Source organism: Cebus imitator, unplaced genomic scaffold (genome assembly GCF_001604975.1).
Source record: "Cebus imitator isolate Cc_AM_T3 unplaced genomic scaffold, Cebus_imitator-1.0 Scaffold802, whole genome shotgun sequence".
Classification (NCBI taxonomy): domain Eukaryota; kingdom Metazoa; phylum Chordata; class Mammalia; order Primates; family Cebidae; genus Cebus; species Cebus imitator.
The window spans coordinates 220,466-236,410 of record NW_016108117.1 but is presented as its reverse complement, the minus strand read 5'-3'; the positions used below and the strand labels follow the sequence as shown (position 1 = coordinate 236,410).

The following is a 15,945-nucleotide window of genomic DNA, read 5'->3' as shown; positions in this document are numbered from 1 at the left end:
GACGGGGTTTCACCATGTTGACCAGGATGGTCTCGATCTCTTGACCTCGTGATCCACCCGCCTCGGCCTCCCAAAGTGCTGGGATTACAGGCTTGAGCCACCGCGCCCGGCCCTCATTTACGTTTTTTGTAGAGACATGATTTCACTTTGTTGCCCTGGCTGGTCTTAAGTTTCTAGCCTCAAGCAATTCTCCCAACTCGACCTCCCAAAATGCTGCGATTACAGGTGTGAGCCACCATGTTTGGCCCCCACTGAAGTATTTTATACGCAGACAGTAGGGAGCTATCGAATGTTTCTATGCAGGATAGTGACGTGATCAAAGGAACAGCCTGGGAAGGTTAACTGAGTGGGCTGTATAGGATGGACTAGAGACGAAAGGGAATGGAGCAGCAGAGACCAAATGGGAAGATGGAATGTTAGATATAATCATCTTTTTTTTTTTTTTTTTTAGACTGAGTCTTGCTCTGTCATCCAGGCTGGAGTGCAATGGCACGATATTGGCTCACTGCAACCTCCACCTCTCAGGTTCAAGCAATTCTCCTGCCTCAGCCTCCCAAGTAGCTATGATTACAGGCACCCAACACCACGCCCAGCTAATTTTTTAATTTTTAGTAGAGATGGGGTTTCACCATGTTGGTCAGGCTGGTCTCGAACTCCTGACCTCAGGTGATTCACCCACCTCAGCCTCCCAAAGTGCTGGGATTACAGGCATGAGCCACCACACCTGGCCTAATAAATATATAATATTCTAATAGATATAGTGATTCTAACCTTGAGATCAGTACGGGTTTAGAATAAGATTATGCCAATAGGGATGGAAAAAGAGATGTAGAGAAAGGAGAATTTGTTTTCTAACGGTGAATACGGGATTCAGATGAGCAACTTGCCGGATATCATACAGCCGTGAAGTGTGACTAGGACTCAAATCCCACTCAGCCGTGAGGCATTTGACCTCTGCCTCTAACAGGGAAGATTTCTCTAAATTTCATTTCTTCATCCTTGTCCAAACATGAATGAAGAAGACGGCTCGTGAGGAGAGGAGAAGAGACTCTCGCTCTGCTCATACCAGCCTGATCATGGACAGAGGGTGTCCTGGGACCACAGGAATCTCAGGCAAAAGGATTTTTCCCTTTTCTGGTAGCTGCAGTGCTGATTAGAATTAGGCCAAGAACAAGGGCTACTCCTCCCCGTGGCTTGGAATAGCACTAATAGCCCCTTGATCCGCCCTTGCAGGCAGAGGGCACTCCAGGAGGGTTAGCAGGAGGCAGGACTCGTGTGCTCCAGAGCTAAAGCCTCAAGCTGGGAGTAGCTTCCCTGCAGGGGGAGCGGAGGAGGGAGGGAGAGGCTCTGGGGCCTCGTGCCTGCCTCTGAAAACTAGAAGGTGCTGGTCCCTCGTCTGTCAGCTTGCAGGGTCAGCCCCTCCTAGCCCAGGATCCTCCATCCCCACCCCCCACCACTGCTCTCTTGCTGGCTGTTGCCCTGCCTCCTCCATCTGACTTTCTCAAAACCCTCTCTCTGGGAGCCCTCCTAGTGTTCCTTCTTCCACTGCAAGCCTTGGCTGGGCATTTCCCATGAGAGAGGAAAATGAGGAAGAGGGTTTGGTGCAATCAGCTAAGTTGAATATATTAGGTAAGATATTCAACTTCTCTGTGCCTTAGTGTGAAGGCACAGAGATTTGTACAATGGTCATCATAATATCACAGTGCCAACTTCATGGGATTGTTATGAGAAATTAGTGAATATAAAGGACTGAGAGCAGGGCCTGGCCCAGTGTGCACATCTGCAAACATTATTATTGCTGCTGTTGTGATTCCTGCTCCTTCTTCCCCCTTTCTCTGCTGAGAGAAGATGCCCCAAGTAAGGTCATCCTTCCCTGGCTGAAACCATGTGCCTTGCCTTCTGAAGTTCTCCAGCCCCAGGGCCTGTGCCCAGCTCCCTTCATCCTAGCTGCAGTTCTTACTTGGCAAGATGGTCTTGTATCGGTCCTTGGAGGCATGGCCAGGGATGTCCAGGTCTTCGGGGCTGACAAAGTTTGAAGGGATCTTCTGGCAGAGGGAGGAAATGAGTGAGCAGCTGACTCCCCTTCCTAGCCTCATTTTCTCCTCTTCTATTCTTTTCTAGATCAACTGGGCTCTGGCTGTTCCTTCTTGATATTAATATGTAGGCCTAGATGGGGTGGGGGTAGAAGGGGAAGCCCAGGGGGAGCCCTCTCCCCCAGCCCTAGAGTTCTCTTTCCTGAGGGGTCCAGAGAGGAGACAGGCCCACGGTCCCTGTGAGAGAACGGTTCCAGCAGGCTGCCTCTGATACAGAGCAGAGCAATTCGGAGGGGACCTCAATTTCTTACCAAGAATTCTTCTTCCAGCTGCTTGGGGCTGGGTGGCTGGCACTGAAGGGCCCAGCGGGTAAGGGGGTGTCCAGCAGTGCGCAGGAAGTGCAGAGTGACCTCCCGGGGAGTGTTCACGGTGCAGATGGGTTCTACGGCTCCCAGGGACCGGACATCCAGCATCAGAGCCACATTGGAGCCCCGCCTGCAGGTACAGCCCACACTGCCTAGTGAGCACCCAATCGTATTTGCTTCGCTTTTTATCTTTTCTTTTAGGGATAGGGTCTCTCTCTGTTGCCCAGGCTGGAGTGTGATGGCACCGTTATGGCTCATAGCAGCCTCAAACTCCTAAACCGAAGCGATCCTCCCACCTAAGCCTCCGGAGTAGCTGGGACCACAGGCACATGCTACTGTGCCTGGCTAATTTAAAAGAATTTTTTTTTTTTTTTTTTTTTTTTTTTTTTTTTGAGACAGAGTTTCGCTCTTGTTACCCAGGCTGGAGTGCAATGGCGCGATCTCGGCTCACCGCAACCTCTGTCTCCTGGGTTCAGGCAATTCTCCTGCCTCAGCCTCCTGAGTAGCTGGAATTACAGGCATGCGCCACCATGCCCAGCTAATTTTTTGTATTTTTTAGTAGAGACGGGGTTTCACCATGTTGACCAGGATGGTCTCGATCTCTTGACCTCGTGATCCACCCGCCTCGGCCTCCCAAAGTGCTGGGATTACAGGCTTGAGCCACCGCGCCCGGCCATTAAAAGAATTTTTTTTTCTTTTTTTGGTTTTGAACTCCTGGGCTCAAGTGATCCTCCTGCCTTGGCTTCCCAAAGTGCTGGTTATAGGCATGAGCCACTGTGCCTGACCACACTTGCTTTTCTTACAAGTATTACTGTTATGAGGTACCTCTGAGGGGGCCGTTCCTTGTCTTTCCTTTAACATGGAGGCCCAATGAATTTAGGGTTCAGGCCCCTGCTGTATACCTTTTTTCTCCCCCCTTCCTAGCCCAGGCTGGTCTCCAATTCCTGGACTCAAGAGATCCTTCCACCTCAGCCTCTCAAAGTGCTGAGATTTTGGGCATGAGCTACCATGCCGGGCTCAGCCCTCTCCCTGTGTCAGCCAGACAGGGCAGCCTTGAACTCAACTGCTCCTTCCAGCTGCCTGCCCCTTGCCACTCCCAGCCAGGCCCCGTGGCTCTGACGTGCATCCAGCACCGAGAAGGCCACTGGCCTGGCCTGGAATTTAGGGAGCAGGCTCAGGGTTGATAAGAAACTCTGCTCCAGACATGCAAAACACATGCAAATGAGCACTACTGGTTTCCTTTCCATACTGGAGTCAACAATTGAGGATCCTCTGGACTCTGCTGTCAGAGCTGGAGGGGCAGGTGGAGGGAAGGGAGGAACGGAATGGGGCTCAGGGCTGGGAAGACCCCTCCCCCAAGGAAGAGCTCACCTCTCCTGCAGCCGCACATGCTTCTTGGCTGGCGTTTTGGCAGGCGGAGGCTGGGTCATGGCTGCCCCCAAAGAAACGGTCGGCGGCTGTGCTGTGGAGCTCCCTCCACGGGCCTGGACCATGCTGGGGTGGGGTGCTGGGCCCAGGGGAGGCTCACTCAGCCATGAGGTCTGCCTGAAAGACAGGGCCCTCCGCTGCTGTTCCCTGGCCTGACTGATTGGCCAGAAGGAGGCTCCCACGCCCAGGCCGGCTTTGCGCCCCGTTTTCACTGGGGCGTCTCCTGTTCCCCAAGAGGTAGCCTCATGTTCACTACAGGAAGGACGGGACCTCTTTGGTGGGACCCAGGGCAGAAGGCCGTCTCGGGTTAGAGTAACGGCAAGACGAAGGGTAGAGATTGTGGATGAAGATAGGAAAGAAGCCAAAAGGAGGAAGAGAGAGACGAGAGAGGCCACACAGGGCTCTGCGCGGGTCCAAGTGGAGAGGGCAAGGGAGGAAATGGAAGACATGTGTTCTCTAGGACGGAAGGGAGAACGCGTGCAGAAGCCATCTCGGAGCTAACCAGTGGGCCTTCTCCTCAACAGGGGATGGCGGCTGCAGCAGTGCTGGAGGTGGGTGGGCAGCCAGGCAGGCCAGCTCCGGGACCCCGGCAGGGTCCTCTCCTAACTGCTGATGTTCCACTCCTAAGTCCGTTTCTGGCTTCTGGGGTCTCTGTCCAGGGAGGTAGGCTGGGGGTGTTTCCTTCCTCCTCCTGCCCATCCCCCGCCTCCCGCCTCTGCAACCGTCACAGGAAATGGCCTCACCAAGCCCTTGAGCGACAGCGCATGGTGAGGCGACAGCTGGGGCAAGACAGGGGGCATGCAGATGGTGGGACCATCTCCTCTTGGGGGCAGTCCCTATCTCCCAGAGCCAGGGTCACAGCGGGTGAGGTGGCGGGGTGATTAGTCAGCAAGGTGGCAGGGATGGAGGTGAGGGGACAGGACGGGTCCGGCGCAGGTGTGGGTGGTAGAGAGGGTCTCTGGCAACAGAAAGGGGGCCTTGAGCCTCCACTCTCCTTGCAGCTCCCTGTGGCTTCCATGCTTACCCCCGTCTTGGGGACATCAGGGCTGTGAGCACCCATTCCCCAGCCAGGCCTTGTAGCTCCCCACTCGCCCCCCCACACTCCCTCCTGCAGATGCCCTCTTATATCCCTGGAGTTCGCAACTCCCAGAGCCACAGGACTCCCGGTCCCCCTTCAGATACTTACTAAAGCAGCTGTGGCCCCCAGGCTGCCTCTTGCCAGCTGTCTGTCTGTCTGTCAGTCTATCTCTGAGGGCTGAGAAGGCTCCAGGAAGCCAGCTTCCTCCCTCCGCCCCTCCTTGCTGCCACCCACGCACACCCCAGCTGCATGCTGCCCTCCTGTGCCTGCTGCCGCTGCCACCAGGGGTCGGGTGCCTCCCGCCCGTGCCCTTCTGGATCCCAAGGCCCTGTTTCCTGGGAACGGGTGAGGGGCTAGGCCTTCCTGACCATCCTGCTTCCCCGGCTTTCAGACCCTCTCCCGTCCTGCTGTGTTTCTCCTCTGAGTCTTTTTCACATCTAGCCGCTGCCTACTTGCTGGGCACAGCTCGTCTGACCCCCAGCTCTGTGCTGTCCCACAAAGAACCCAAGGTTCTGCTCAACTTGACCTTGGCCAGAGGCTTATTTCTGCTTCTCTGCCTCTGCCCCACAGCCCTCTCCCTCAAAGCCCTTGCTGCTTCAAGCCTTGGGAATTCATGGCCAAGCACAGACCACATCTTCCCAGAGCAGATGTGGCACAGACTTGGGGTGGGGAAAAGGAGGAGGCAAGAATCCATGCCTCACAATGGGAAGGAAAGGCCTGGGGCCAGGCCAAAAAGGTCGTCTCCATGCCCTGCGCCACAGCCCAGCTCTCTGCAGCCCACGCCTGAGTGTAGCCAGCCCAGGAGGAAGCAGACAGCAGAGTCCACTTGTAGGAGGGAATCTGAGGGGCTTCCCTGGGCCCCCAGTCCCCTGCGGGCCTCCTCCCAGAACCCTGACATCTGCTTGGAAGACTTACAGACAGCGGACAGTCTCTGGCCCTCACAGCAGGGGACTCCCATGTCCTCTTCGCTGCTGGGGTGCCTGGGACCTGAGGGGTGGCCCCCAAGTGCAAGACTCCTCTGCCCCCTGCCCCTGCCTGGCCTTGGCAGGCTCCTTGCCGGCCGGCAGCCCAGCTGGTTCACGCTCGCTGCACGCCTCCTTTCACCTTGTAATATTTCAAACACCCTTCCCTTCCCGGCCCCCAACACGCACAATCCACGTCCTCTTTCTTCCACCCACTTTCCTGATTCAGCTGTCAAATGGTGACAGCAAAAAAGAAATGAGGTACCATAGGCACAGGGGTAGGCACGCTGGAGGGGGTGATCGGGAGGGGCTGGCCTTCTGCTGGCCCCCTGGGGAGGGGTTGATATGAAGAACAGGAATGACCCTCTGAGGCTCAGGAGGCCTCCCAGCACCTGCCCTTGCTCTTGGCAGTGAGGACAGGGGCTGGCTCTTTTCTGAGTCCCTCCATGGCCAGCGGACCCTGGCGCCTTCTTCCCTGCAACCTGCGCTCCTCTTCGGAGTGGGTGGGTTTCCCTGAGAAGGAGGCCGATTAGGGCTGGGAAAGGGGTTGGCGCCGGTGCTCAGGACACAGTGGAGAGGAACAGGAACCTGAGAGCCCCTACCGTGCTTGCAGGCAGTGACCCGGCGACTGGCCTCTGCCTCACCCCCTACACCAGTCAGTGTTTCCACTGGTGGGTAGCAGGGGCCCAGGGGGTACAGCAGGGGGCAGGTGGGGGTTGGAAAGAGGGCCGGGCTCTGGGCCTGTGTTGATCGCTATCAAGAACAGGAAGCTAGGACACCACAGGGGTGGGAGGAGGAAGCGGCAAAGCCCTCCCCACACAGGTCTGCCTAGTGGCCCCAAGTTTCCAGGGTCCAGGCCCTGTCGGCTGTGAGCCCACCCCTTTCCCCCACAGACCAAGGCCTGGCAGTGGCTGGACAGTTGGAAGCTGAGCTTCTGAGCAAGGAGCAAGGAAACTGCGAGCCAGGAGATGGGCAAGATAGTTGGGGGTGGGGGCAGTGGTTGGGCATTAGGCAAGACCTCAAGGATCCCCCGTTCCCTCTGGGTGGGTCTAGGGTGGAGGGGACAGTCACTCTTTGCCTCCTGCCCACTCTCTCTTCTCCTGTGCTTAGGGATGCCTGGACATCCATGGAGGTGTGTGGCCAGAGCTCGTGAGGGCTGAGGGTGCCCACTGCAGCCTCAGAAGGGACACGATGCCTGTCGTCGTCAGCCTGCACCAGCCCCTCCCCAGCCTGGCCTGGTGACTTGAATCGCTCCTCTCTGCCCTCTCTGGAGTGGACTCTGCCCCATCCGGGCTGCTGGGAGGCTCCTGGGAGTGACTCCCTCTCCCCTCCAGAACCTTCCCACCCCTGGGGCCGAAAGGTCCCAGCAGCTCTCAAACTTCCATCACTCGAATTGATTTGTGTTCCTGGGTTGAGATTTAGGTTCTAGCCACCCTCGACTCCAGAAAGTATAGTAATAGTCAGAAATCAGAATGACCTGTGCATGTGAGTCTAAATGTAGCTTATTAGCTGTGTGACCTTGGCCAAGTCGCTGAGCCACCCTGAGCCTCGGTCTCCGCCTCAACTTCCTCCCTCCCCTGGGGGATGTTCGCAGTGCCTCCCTTGTCAGCTTGTGGAGTGCTCTGTTCATGGAGAGCTCGGGAGTCAGAGGCCAGAGGAGCGAGGAGCTGGAGGAGCTGGCTGGGGAAGTGGGCCTGGGAGCCTGGGAGCTACACAGGGTGAGGAGGTCACGGGTCTCACCATTCCCCAGCCTCCGTCTTCCTCCTCACTGCTGACTTTCTCCCCGAAGCCGGGCTCTTCCACCCCAGCACTGAGGAGGTTCAAGGAGTCACTCCCGGGGGACTCCCAGCATCCTGGGTAGGGCAGTTTACTCCAGGGAGGACAGAGAGGGGCATCCTAAGCCACCAGGCCAGGCTGGGGCCGGGCTGGTACAAGGCATCATGAAGTCAGACTTATACCATCTGAAGCTGTGGTGGGTGCCCTCAGCCCTCCCGAGCTCTGGCCACACACATCCTGACTCTCTTGTTTCCCCCTCCAGTGACCCCCAGTTCCGGGGCTGTGAGCCATAGCTCCCTGTCCCCAGTATCAGGAGCCCCCCAGGGAAAGGTGGCCATTAAATCTGGAATTCCCAGAAGTCTTTGCTCCTTGCCAGCTCCTAGCGAGTAAGGAGCTCCTTGCTGGGCTGCTGTTGGCCCCCAGAGGCAAGGGCCACCACCCTCTAATAATTCAAGGGGAGGATCTTGGGGAGAGGGTCAGCTGCTGGGGGCCAGGACTCCTGGGTCCCGCACACTTCACCTGCTCTGCTCCCTCCTAGCTGCCCTCCTCGGCTCCTCTTTAGAGAAGCACTAGGATCTGGGGTGGCTGCTCCCCCATCCTTCCCACCCCCAGAATCCTAGGCCAGCCTGAGCCGGCTTGTTCTGCCCCAATTTTACTGGCCCAGGCTTGTTCCTGTTTGTGTGGGGGAGACAGAACTGGATCTGGGAAGCCCCATCCTGGAGGAGGCAGGGAGACAGCAGGGGAGACATGGTGAGTGGGGCAGGGAAGTGCTGTTAGGGGCATGGGATGGGTCCGGGCTGACCACAGTGACACCTGTACCCCTATCTCAAAGCTGCACTCCTGTGCCGGGCCTAGGAACTCCTGCCACCTTTTGGTTGAAGGGGAATGTCCCATACTCCTTGCCCCTGGCTGAGAGGACCAGCAATCCAGCTCTGCTCAGCACTGGGGTGCCAGGGCCAGCCTGCCGGGAGGTCTAGGAAAGTGCCTGGTTCTTTGCCTGTGGCTGGAACTCAGGACCTTGGCGGGAAGGTTTTAGGATAGAAGAGAGTCCCTCCCTTTCTTCCAAGCCCAGAGCCAGCCAAATGGACATCTATTCCACAACGTGGCCTTTTCTTCCCAAGGGCTCCCCTCTCCCTCCCACTCTGTGTTGTCCCTGGACACCCACTCAAGCATCCATCCAGACAGGAGTGTACACGCTCATGGCCCACGTTTGCACACATGCACACGCACAGTGTCAATCCACACATACCCAGCCCCTCCCTTGCTCTCCCATGACCTGGTCAGGGGGACCTAGGCCTTCCCCCACTCCCTGGCCACCTTCCCCATAGTATAGGCAGCAGGGGGAGTGGGTCACTTGGCTGTCCTGAGCCACCCTGCTTCTTTGCTGCCCGGCGATGACCTTCATCCAGCGTGGGAGCTGCCCAAGGCCTGGTTTCAGGCTGTGGGAGAGCAGAGAGGGGCCAGAAGAGCGTTGCCCTGGGCAGCTGTAGGAAGAGGCCAGGCCAAGTTCACATTTGGGAGCCAGGACTCCGGACCTGCCCCCTGCCCTCCTCTGCCTCCTGCCTGGCTCTTTCCAGAAGGAATCAGTAAGGTGCCCTGAGACTTCAGGGTAGTGGGGGGAACCCCAGGGGTTCTCTAGGGAGAGGATGTGGGTTTGTCTGTGGGGGTGGTTGCTGGGGAGGAGATACAGCCCTTGTGGTACATTTTCTTTTGCTGAATGGAGAGGTTTGGGCTGGGGAGGCTGCTGCTTATTTTTCAGAACCTCTAGAAGCCCTGTCTCTGAGTCCCCTAGGCGGGGTTGGGGGCTGGCGGCTGTGCCTCTTAAGGCCAGGTGCCTCCTCAAGTCTCTGCCCACAGGACTAGCTATGGAGTCTGTGCTGGGCCCCACAGGCCTCTCTTTTGTGGGGACTCTTGGGCAGGTTCTGACACCCCCTGCCTGTCCCTAGACCTGTGTCCTGTGCGTCTCTTCTCCTTAGATTCCAAATTAGGGCACCTCCACCCCACCTGTCCCCTTTTTGGTTGCTGATCAAGGCTACCAGAAAGAACAAAGTAAGGTGTCCCCAGATGAGGTGGGATGAGGGTGGGATGAGAAGGTACGATGTTTCCTCCACCTCTTGCCCAGACTGGGACCTGGGACCTCTTCCTTTTCACATCAGTTTCCCTGGTTGCAACATTCCCCTACCCCACCCCCGCCTTTCAACAGAGCACATATGTGCAGGCGCACACACAGCCTGGAAAATCTCCTGAGTCTGCAGTGCTGAGTTTCCAGGCCCCATCCAGGGGCCGGGTGGGCGGCTCTGAGGTTTGGGGCTGGGTGGAGCGGGGGAGGGGCAAGCAGTCCCTGGCTGTGGCCTGAGCAGGGAGCCGGGCGGAGCTGGTCTCTGAGGCTGGCGTGTCCTCCCTCTGGGGCAGGCCCAGGAGAATCCAGCTCCCACCAAGGCTGCCTTGGTGTTCAGACTTCTATACCTGTCTGTTTTCCACACATCCCCCCACCTCCCCACCACTTCCTGAGTTTGTTCGAGTCCTGGGCTTCACTCCCAGGGCCCAAAGCCTTTTCTACTGTTCTCCCTTCTTATCCTCAGCTGTCTGTGGGTGGAAGCACCTGGGTGAGCAGCTCAAGGTGACTTGCGGGCTCTAGTCAGGGGTAAAGCAAAGCCTCAAGTGCAGTATCTTTGAGGCCAGGCTTGCCTGGGTTTCTGCAGTGCCCAAAGCCAGGTGGGGGGTGGGAGGGGGCAGGGGAACCAGGGTGGGCGTTGCTGATCCAGGAGATGAAGTGGGGGAAGGCAAGCAAAAGTCCTAGGTACTTGAATTGCTCCTCAGAAAATTCCCAGCTTATAGGACCCCAATTTGGGAGATTTGGAGCAGGGTCCACCATCTCTGCTCTATGGAGTCTGAAGCCCCCAGGTTCAAGTCCAGCTTTTTTGCTCACATACGTGGGCTCTTCCCCTCCCTGGTTATCAGCTTCCTCATCTGGCAGTGGTGAGCTGGGACTGGAGGAGGCCCAAGGGCCAGGTAGGCTCTAGATCTACAATTGCTGTGACTCAGGGGCCAAAGGATGTGCTTCTGTCCCCAAGAGCATGGCGCCACATGGATATAGAAAAGGAGACACACACTCAGCTGGCCATCCACCCAGGACACAGGAACATGCATCCACATGGGGTCACCAGGACCATACACACCCCCACGGCAACACTGTCCATCTCGCACCCGCTGACAGCAGACGCTGCACCCCTCCTCCAGGGCCAGGGATGGGAGAGCCAGCTGCAAATGTGTTCATTTGCAAAGCCACCTCTCCTCTTGGTCTTCCCCAAGAGCACAGGACACTTTCCTCCCTGGAGAGCTGACGGCTGGGAGTAGGGTAGAGGTAGGGAGGCATCGGGAAGAGGTGGGCCCATCTGCAGCCTGAGGGTCACAGTCCCCTTCCACCTTCTGGGCCCAGAGCCAGTGTCCACTTCTCTCCCTTCAAGAGCCTTGCCAAGGCTGGAGAGATGGGGGCTCAGGCTCTGGGGCTGAGAGGCAGGCCCTTGTTTTTGCTGCCTGCTGCCTGCTTCTGCTTGAAGCTCTGCCCTTCCCACCCATGCCCGCCCGCCTGCTTGCCTGCCAGCCAGCGGGGCAAAGAGGGCCAGGGACACTGGCTCCCCACCTTGCTGACTCCCAACTTTACTCTGCAGATATTGGAATGAGGCCCCCAGTCCTGTTCGCCGCCCTGCTCTGACTCTGGGGATTTTTGGCAGAGATAAGGTGGGCATGGTGGGCAGGCGAGCGGGTGGGGTCCCCGCTCTCCAGGGCACATCTAGGCCTCCCACCACTCCACAGGCACCACAGCTGGTCTGCATTAGGGAGGAGAGGCCACTCCCTTTCCACCGGGGCCAGCATGCGGCACAGCAAGTGAGGACAGATTGCTCAGCCTGCCTGGAGAACAGATGTGCAGTGGGCATGCCTCTGGGAGATGCCCCTTGGCCGTGAGTGGGGCTGTCAGACATGGCAGCAGAGCCTTCTCTCGGATCCTGGCCCTGCCCGCCCATTCCAGTAGCCTTCCTGGAGGCCTCTGTCCATCTCCCCGGTTTCTGCCCACTTTCCTCCTGCAGGAAGAAGCATGCCCCTCCCTGGAAGGGAGTCCACGCAGGGAGAGTGGAGGTGGGTGTCTTCAGCAGGGGAGGGAGTTCTGGGGGTGAAGAGTCGGGGGTGTAGGGCAAATTTTTCCACACCAGACCCTGCCTCTACCCTGCCTTTTTTTTTTTTTTTTTTTTTTTTTTTTTTTTTGGCCTTCCCTTCTTCTGTAGGGCAGAAAGGCTGTTAGTGGGTTCTGAAAGCCCCTCCTTTTCCCCAGGCCCACCACTGACAGTGAATGTCACCATCCAGGGGAGACCTACTAGCCTCTTTCTGAGCTGGGCAGCCCCGGAGCCAGGCGGGTTCACCCATGCCCTCCGCCTCATGCATCTGAGCCCCCTTGGCTCTCTCAAAGGGCAGCAGCTCCAGGTCCACACTCACGCATCCAGATTTGAGTTCTAGAATCTGGTGCCAGGGAGTCACTACCAGCTGGAAGTGACTGGCCTGCGACCCTGTAGGCAGAATGTCACCATCACCCTCACTACCTACAGTGGTCTGAGGCCTGTAGGCTGAAGGGGCAGGGGCGTTGCCTGAGGTTGGCCAGGAGGCGGCTGCCCTGGAGTGCTGGCAGGGAGGGCAGCTTCTCTGTAGAGTGTGTCTAGTTCAGTGGCCCATTTAGGAGGACTACAAGCAGAAGGGTGATGCCCTGGTGCCCCTGACCTTGGCGTCTCTCTCTCCCTCTGATGCAGCCCCCTCAGCTGTCCATGGACTGCAGCTCTACAGCCCCGGGAGCCCATCCAGCCTGGAGGCCTCATGGAGTGATGTCCCTGAGGAGCAGGATGGCCACCACCTTCTCCTATCCCACCTACAATCCCAGACATGGGCACATGGTATCTCCATGCCCCTGGCACCCTGTCCTGCAATTTGGGCAATCTCTTACCAGGTAGTGAGTATATTCTGGAAGTGACCACCTGGGCTGGCAACCTCCAAGCAAAAATCAGCCTCCACTAGTAAACAGGTAAGGTGGGCACTTGGGCAAGGCCCAGGGTGGCAGCCAGTCTGGGAGTGGTGGAGAGTCCAGAGCCTCATAGGCAGCAGTGTTCCAATGTGCCTGGGCTTCTGTGCTCCTGGTGCCAGCATCCATGCCAGCATCCTGCTCCCAGAGCCTTTCTAGAGCCTGACTTTGTTCTCTCCATCTGTCCTCTAGCCCCTGTGTCTCCAGATCACCTGGTACTGCATACCCTGGGCACCAGTGCCTGGCAAGCCTCCTGGAATGGCTCCAAGAGGGCTGCGGGCTCCACTTGGTGCTCACAGACCTCCTAGATGGCACCACCCTGACTGCAATAGTCAGACGAGGAGTCTCCCCACACCTTCCTTCACCTATCTCCGGGCACCCTTCCATGAGCTGATGCTCAGTGCTGCTGCTGGGCCCCATTGGGCAGCGGGGCCCAGTGCCACAGAGTGGACCTGTGAGTGCCTGGGGGTAAAGGAGACACAGCCGAGACTTCCCAGCTGTTCTTCATGGGTCAGGTAGCCAGGATACAACTGGCAGGGGAGAGGGTGTTTTGGAGGCTCAGAGGGAGCACTCCTGAGTTGGCTGGTGGTGGGCACCTATCTGAGGAGATGATGGTGGTGATAGTTATCAGCTGAACTCTTCTGCATGCTGGACTCTGTGCTAAGCACTTTCTGTGTATTGTTTCACTGAATCATCAGAACAGCCCTATGGAAGTCATATTCTCCCCATCAGAGCCGACCTGAACTTGGGTTGAATGCCTGTGTTGGCTTGGTCACAACTTCACTGAGTTTTTACTTAGAGAAGCCCCATTGTGCCATGGTTAAGGGCAGACAAAGCAGCCTGCCTGCGTTCTGAGTTTTGTTTCTGCCACCCACTAGCTGTGTGTCTCTGGACACGTTGTTTACCTTCTCTCTGTGTTAGTTTCCACATGTAGTAGGCAGAACCACGCTGGCAGGTGCACATTTGATCACTTGATGCATTTATTTCTGTTATTGTCCACAGCTAGATGGTAGCAGCCAGATCCTGGTGTTCATCCAGGATGTGGTGGCCAGTGATGGCTGCTCACACTGGGACAAGGCATGGCTGGTGCATAGAGAAGCCGCACAGAACCAGTGGGCTTCCTCCCCTCTGCTGTTTAGGTCTTCCTGCACACATTTCTTTCTTTTCTCCACAGATCCCTCTGCCCCCCTCCACCTGGTATTGACTCCCCTGCCCGCCAAGCTCTGGGCAAGCTGGAAGGTAGGGCCAGGTGCCCGGGATGGCTTCCTCTGAGGTTAAGTGGGTCAGTGGAGAAGAACATCACTCTGGTCCCTGAGGCCCTCAATGCCACATTGCCAGGGTCCCTGCCCACTGGGCACTATGCTCTGGAGCTAAAGGTCTTAGTAGGGCCCTATGATACCTGGGCTCAGGCCAGTGCCTGGCTGGATGGTGAGTCCCGGCTGATGGGGACCTGCCCAGGGGCATCTGCCTCTAGAGGCAGGTGGGGCCTCAGTCTCCAGGGCCTGTCTCACCTCCAAATTCCGCAGCCCAGAGAAGGCAGTGGTGCCAAGCCTGGGAGGCGGGCCTTGCTCTACACTGAGGGTGCGGGTACCTGGGCCTCATTGGAAACATCTCTGTGCCACCTGGTACCACTCACATCACCTTCTATGAGCAGGTGCCTGGGGCCCACTACCATGTGAAAATTGCCCCATCTCTGGGAATCATCACCCAGAGCTTCACGGACCACACAAGTGAGTGCCAGCCACTGTGTCCCCTGGCCCTGCAGCTGGAAGGCCTTGCCAGGGGACAGAGGTCAGAGCAGGGGAGAGGCTCATAAGAGCTGGGCAGGGGGCACCACAGGGCTGCAGGCCCTATATGGACCCCTCACCAAACTGCCCTTCTCTTCAGGTCCCCTGGCACCACAGTCACTGGAGGTTATCAGCAGGGTGGCCCCTCTGACCTGGCCACTGGCTGGGCCCCAGTACCAGGACAGCGGGAAGGCTACAGGGTCGCTTGGCACCAGGAAGGCAGCCAGAGGTCACTGGGCAGACTTGTTGACTTGGGCCTGGACAATTCTAGCCTGACTCTGAGGAGTTTGGTGCCCGGCTGGTGCTATGCCGTGTCCGTGTGGGCCTGGGTGGGGAGCCTTAGCTCCAGCGTCCAGAGGAGCCACGCCTGTACCTGTGGGTTCCTGGCTGCAGCCTACGGGAGGCCAGCCCAGGATGATGGTCTGGGGACTGGCATCCTCTACTCTGCACTTCTCTGTGCCATATTCTTCTTTTGATTTTTTTGAAACAGAATCTCACTGTGTCACCCAGGCTGGAGTGCAGTGGTGGGATCTCGGCTCACCGTGACCTTCGACTCCTGGGTTCAAGTGATTCTGCTGCCTCAGCCTCCCGAGTAGCTGGACTTACAGGCACCTACCACCTTGCCTGGCTAATTTTTTTTTTTCAGTAGAGACAGAGTTTCACCATGTTGGCCAGGCTGGTCTGGAACTCCTGAGCTCAAACAATCTGCTCACCTCGGCCTCCCAAAGTGCTGGGATTACAGGCGTGAGTCACTGCGGCCGGCCTGCGTGCCGTATTCTTGACTCAGAAGGCCATGAGTACAAGATGAGGCCTTTCATGAATCTATTTACAAGCAATTTCTACCTCCTTCCATCTGGGTGGTTATCTACCCACTGTCTATGCACTATCCATCCATCCATCCATCCATCCATCCATCCATCCATCTGTCCATCCATTCCACAAATATTTAATGAATGACTCCCATTTTCTTGGTATGAAACCAGTTGCTGAGGCCAAAAATGATGAATAGTCTAGGAAGACAAGTAAACAAGATGGCATATATATATATATATATATATATAGAGAGAGAGAGAGAGAGAGAGAGAGAGAGCATATGATTTTATATATCATAATACCTGTTAATGCTCTAATTAGAATGTACATAATGCATTGGCTTGAACCATATGAAATTCCTCTAAGTGGCTGGGTGTGATGGCTCACGCCTGTAATCCCAGCACTTTGGGGGGCTGAGGTGGGCAACTTACAAGGTCAGAAGTTCGAGACCAGCCTGGCCAACATGGTGAAACCCTGTCTCTACTAAAACTACAAAAATTAGCTGGGTGTGGTGGCAGGCACCTGTAGTCCCAGCTACTCAGGAGGCTGAGGCAAGAGAATCACTTGAACCCAGGAGGTGGAGGTTGCAGTGAGTCGAGATTGCGCTACTGCGCTCCAGCCTGGGTGACAGAGCAAGA

At 57.0% G+C, this 15,945-nt stretch overlaps 1 protein-coding gene across 7 annotated transcripts in view; it reads right to left on the bottom strand.

Moving 5' to 3' along the window:
- Positions 1–6,019, bottom strand: part of PTPN7 (protein tyrosine phosphatase non-receptor type 7) — a 15,983-nt gene extending 9,964 nt beyond the window's left edge. Inside the window, exons 1-4 of one of the 7 annotated variants that reach the window (XM_037735417.1) lie at positions 5,820–6,019; positions 3,770–3,943; positions 2,345–2,528; positions 1,961–2,045 (exon numbers count right to left, since the gene is read on the bottom strand). In XM_037735417.1, the coding sequence (XP_037591345.1) occupies positions 1,961–2,045; positions 2,345–2,528; positions 3,770–3,891 (391 nt within the window). In that variant the 5' untranslated portion in view covers positions 3,892–3,943; positions 5,820–6,019. Of the gene's footprint in view, positions 1–1,960; positions 2,046–2,344; positions 2,529–3,769; positions 4,128–5,012; positions 5,731–5,819 lie in introns of those variants that run through there. The other 6 variants (XM_017520109.2, XM_017520108.2, XM_017520107.2 and 3 more) reach the window with 6 other exon arrangements.
- Positions 6,020–15,945: the final 9,926 nt, after the last annotated feature.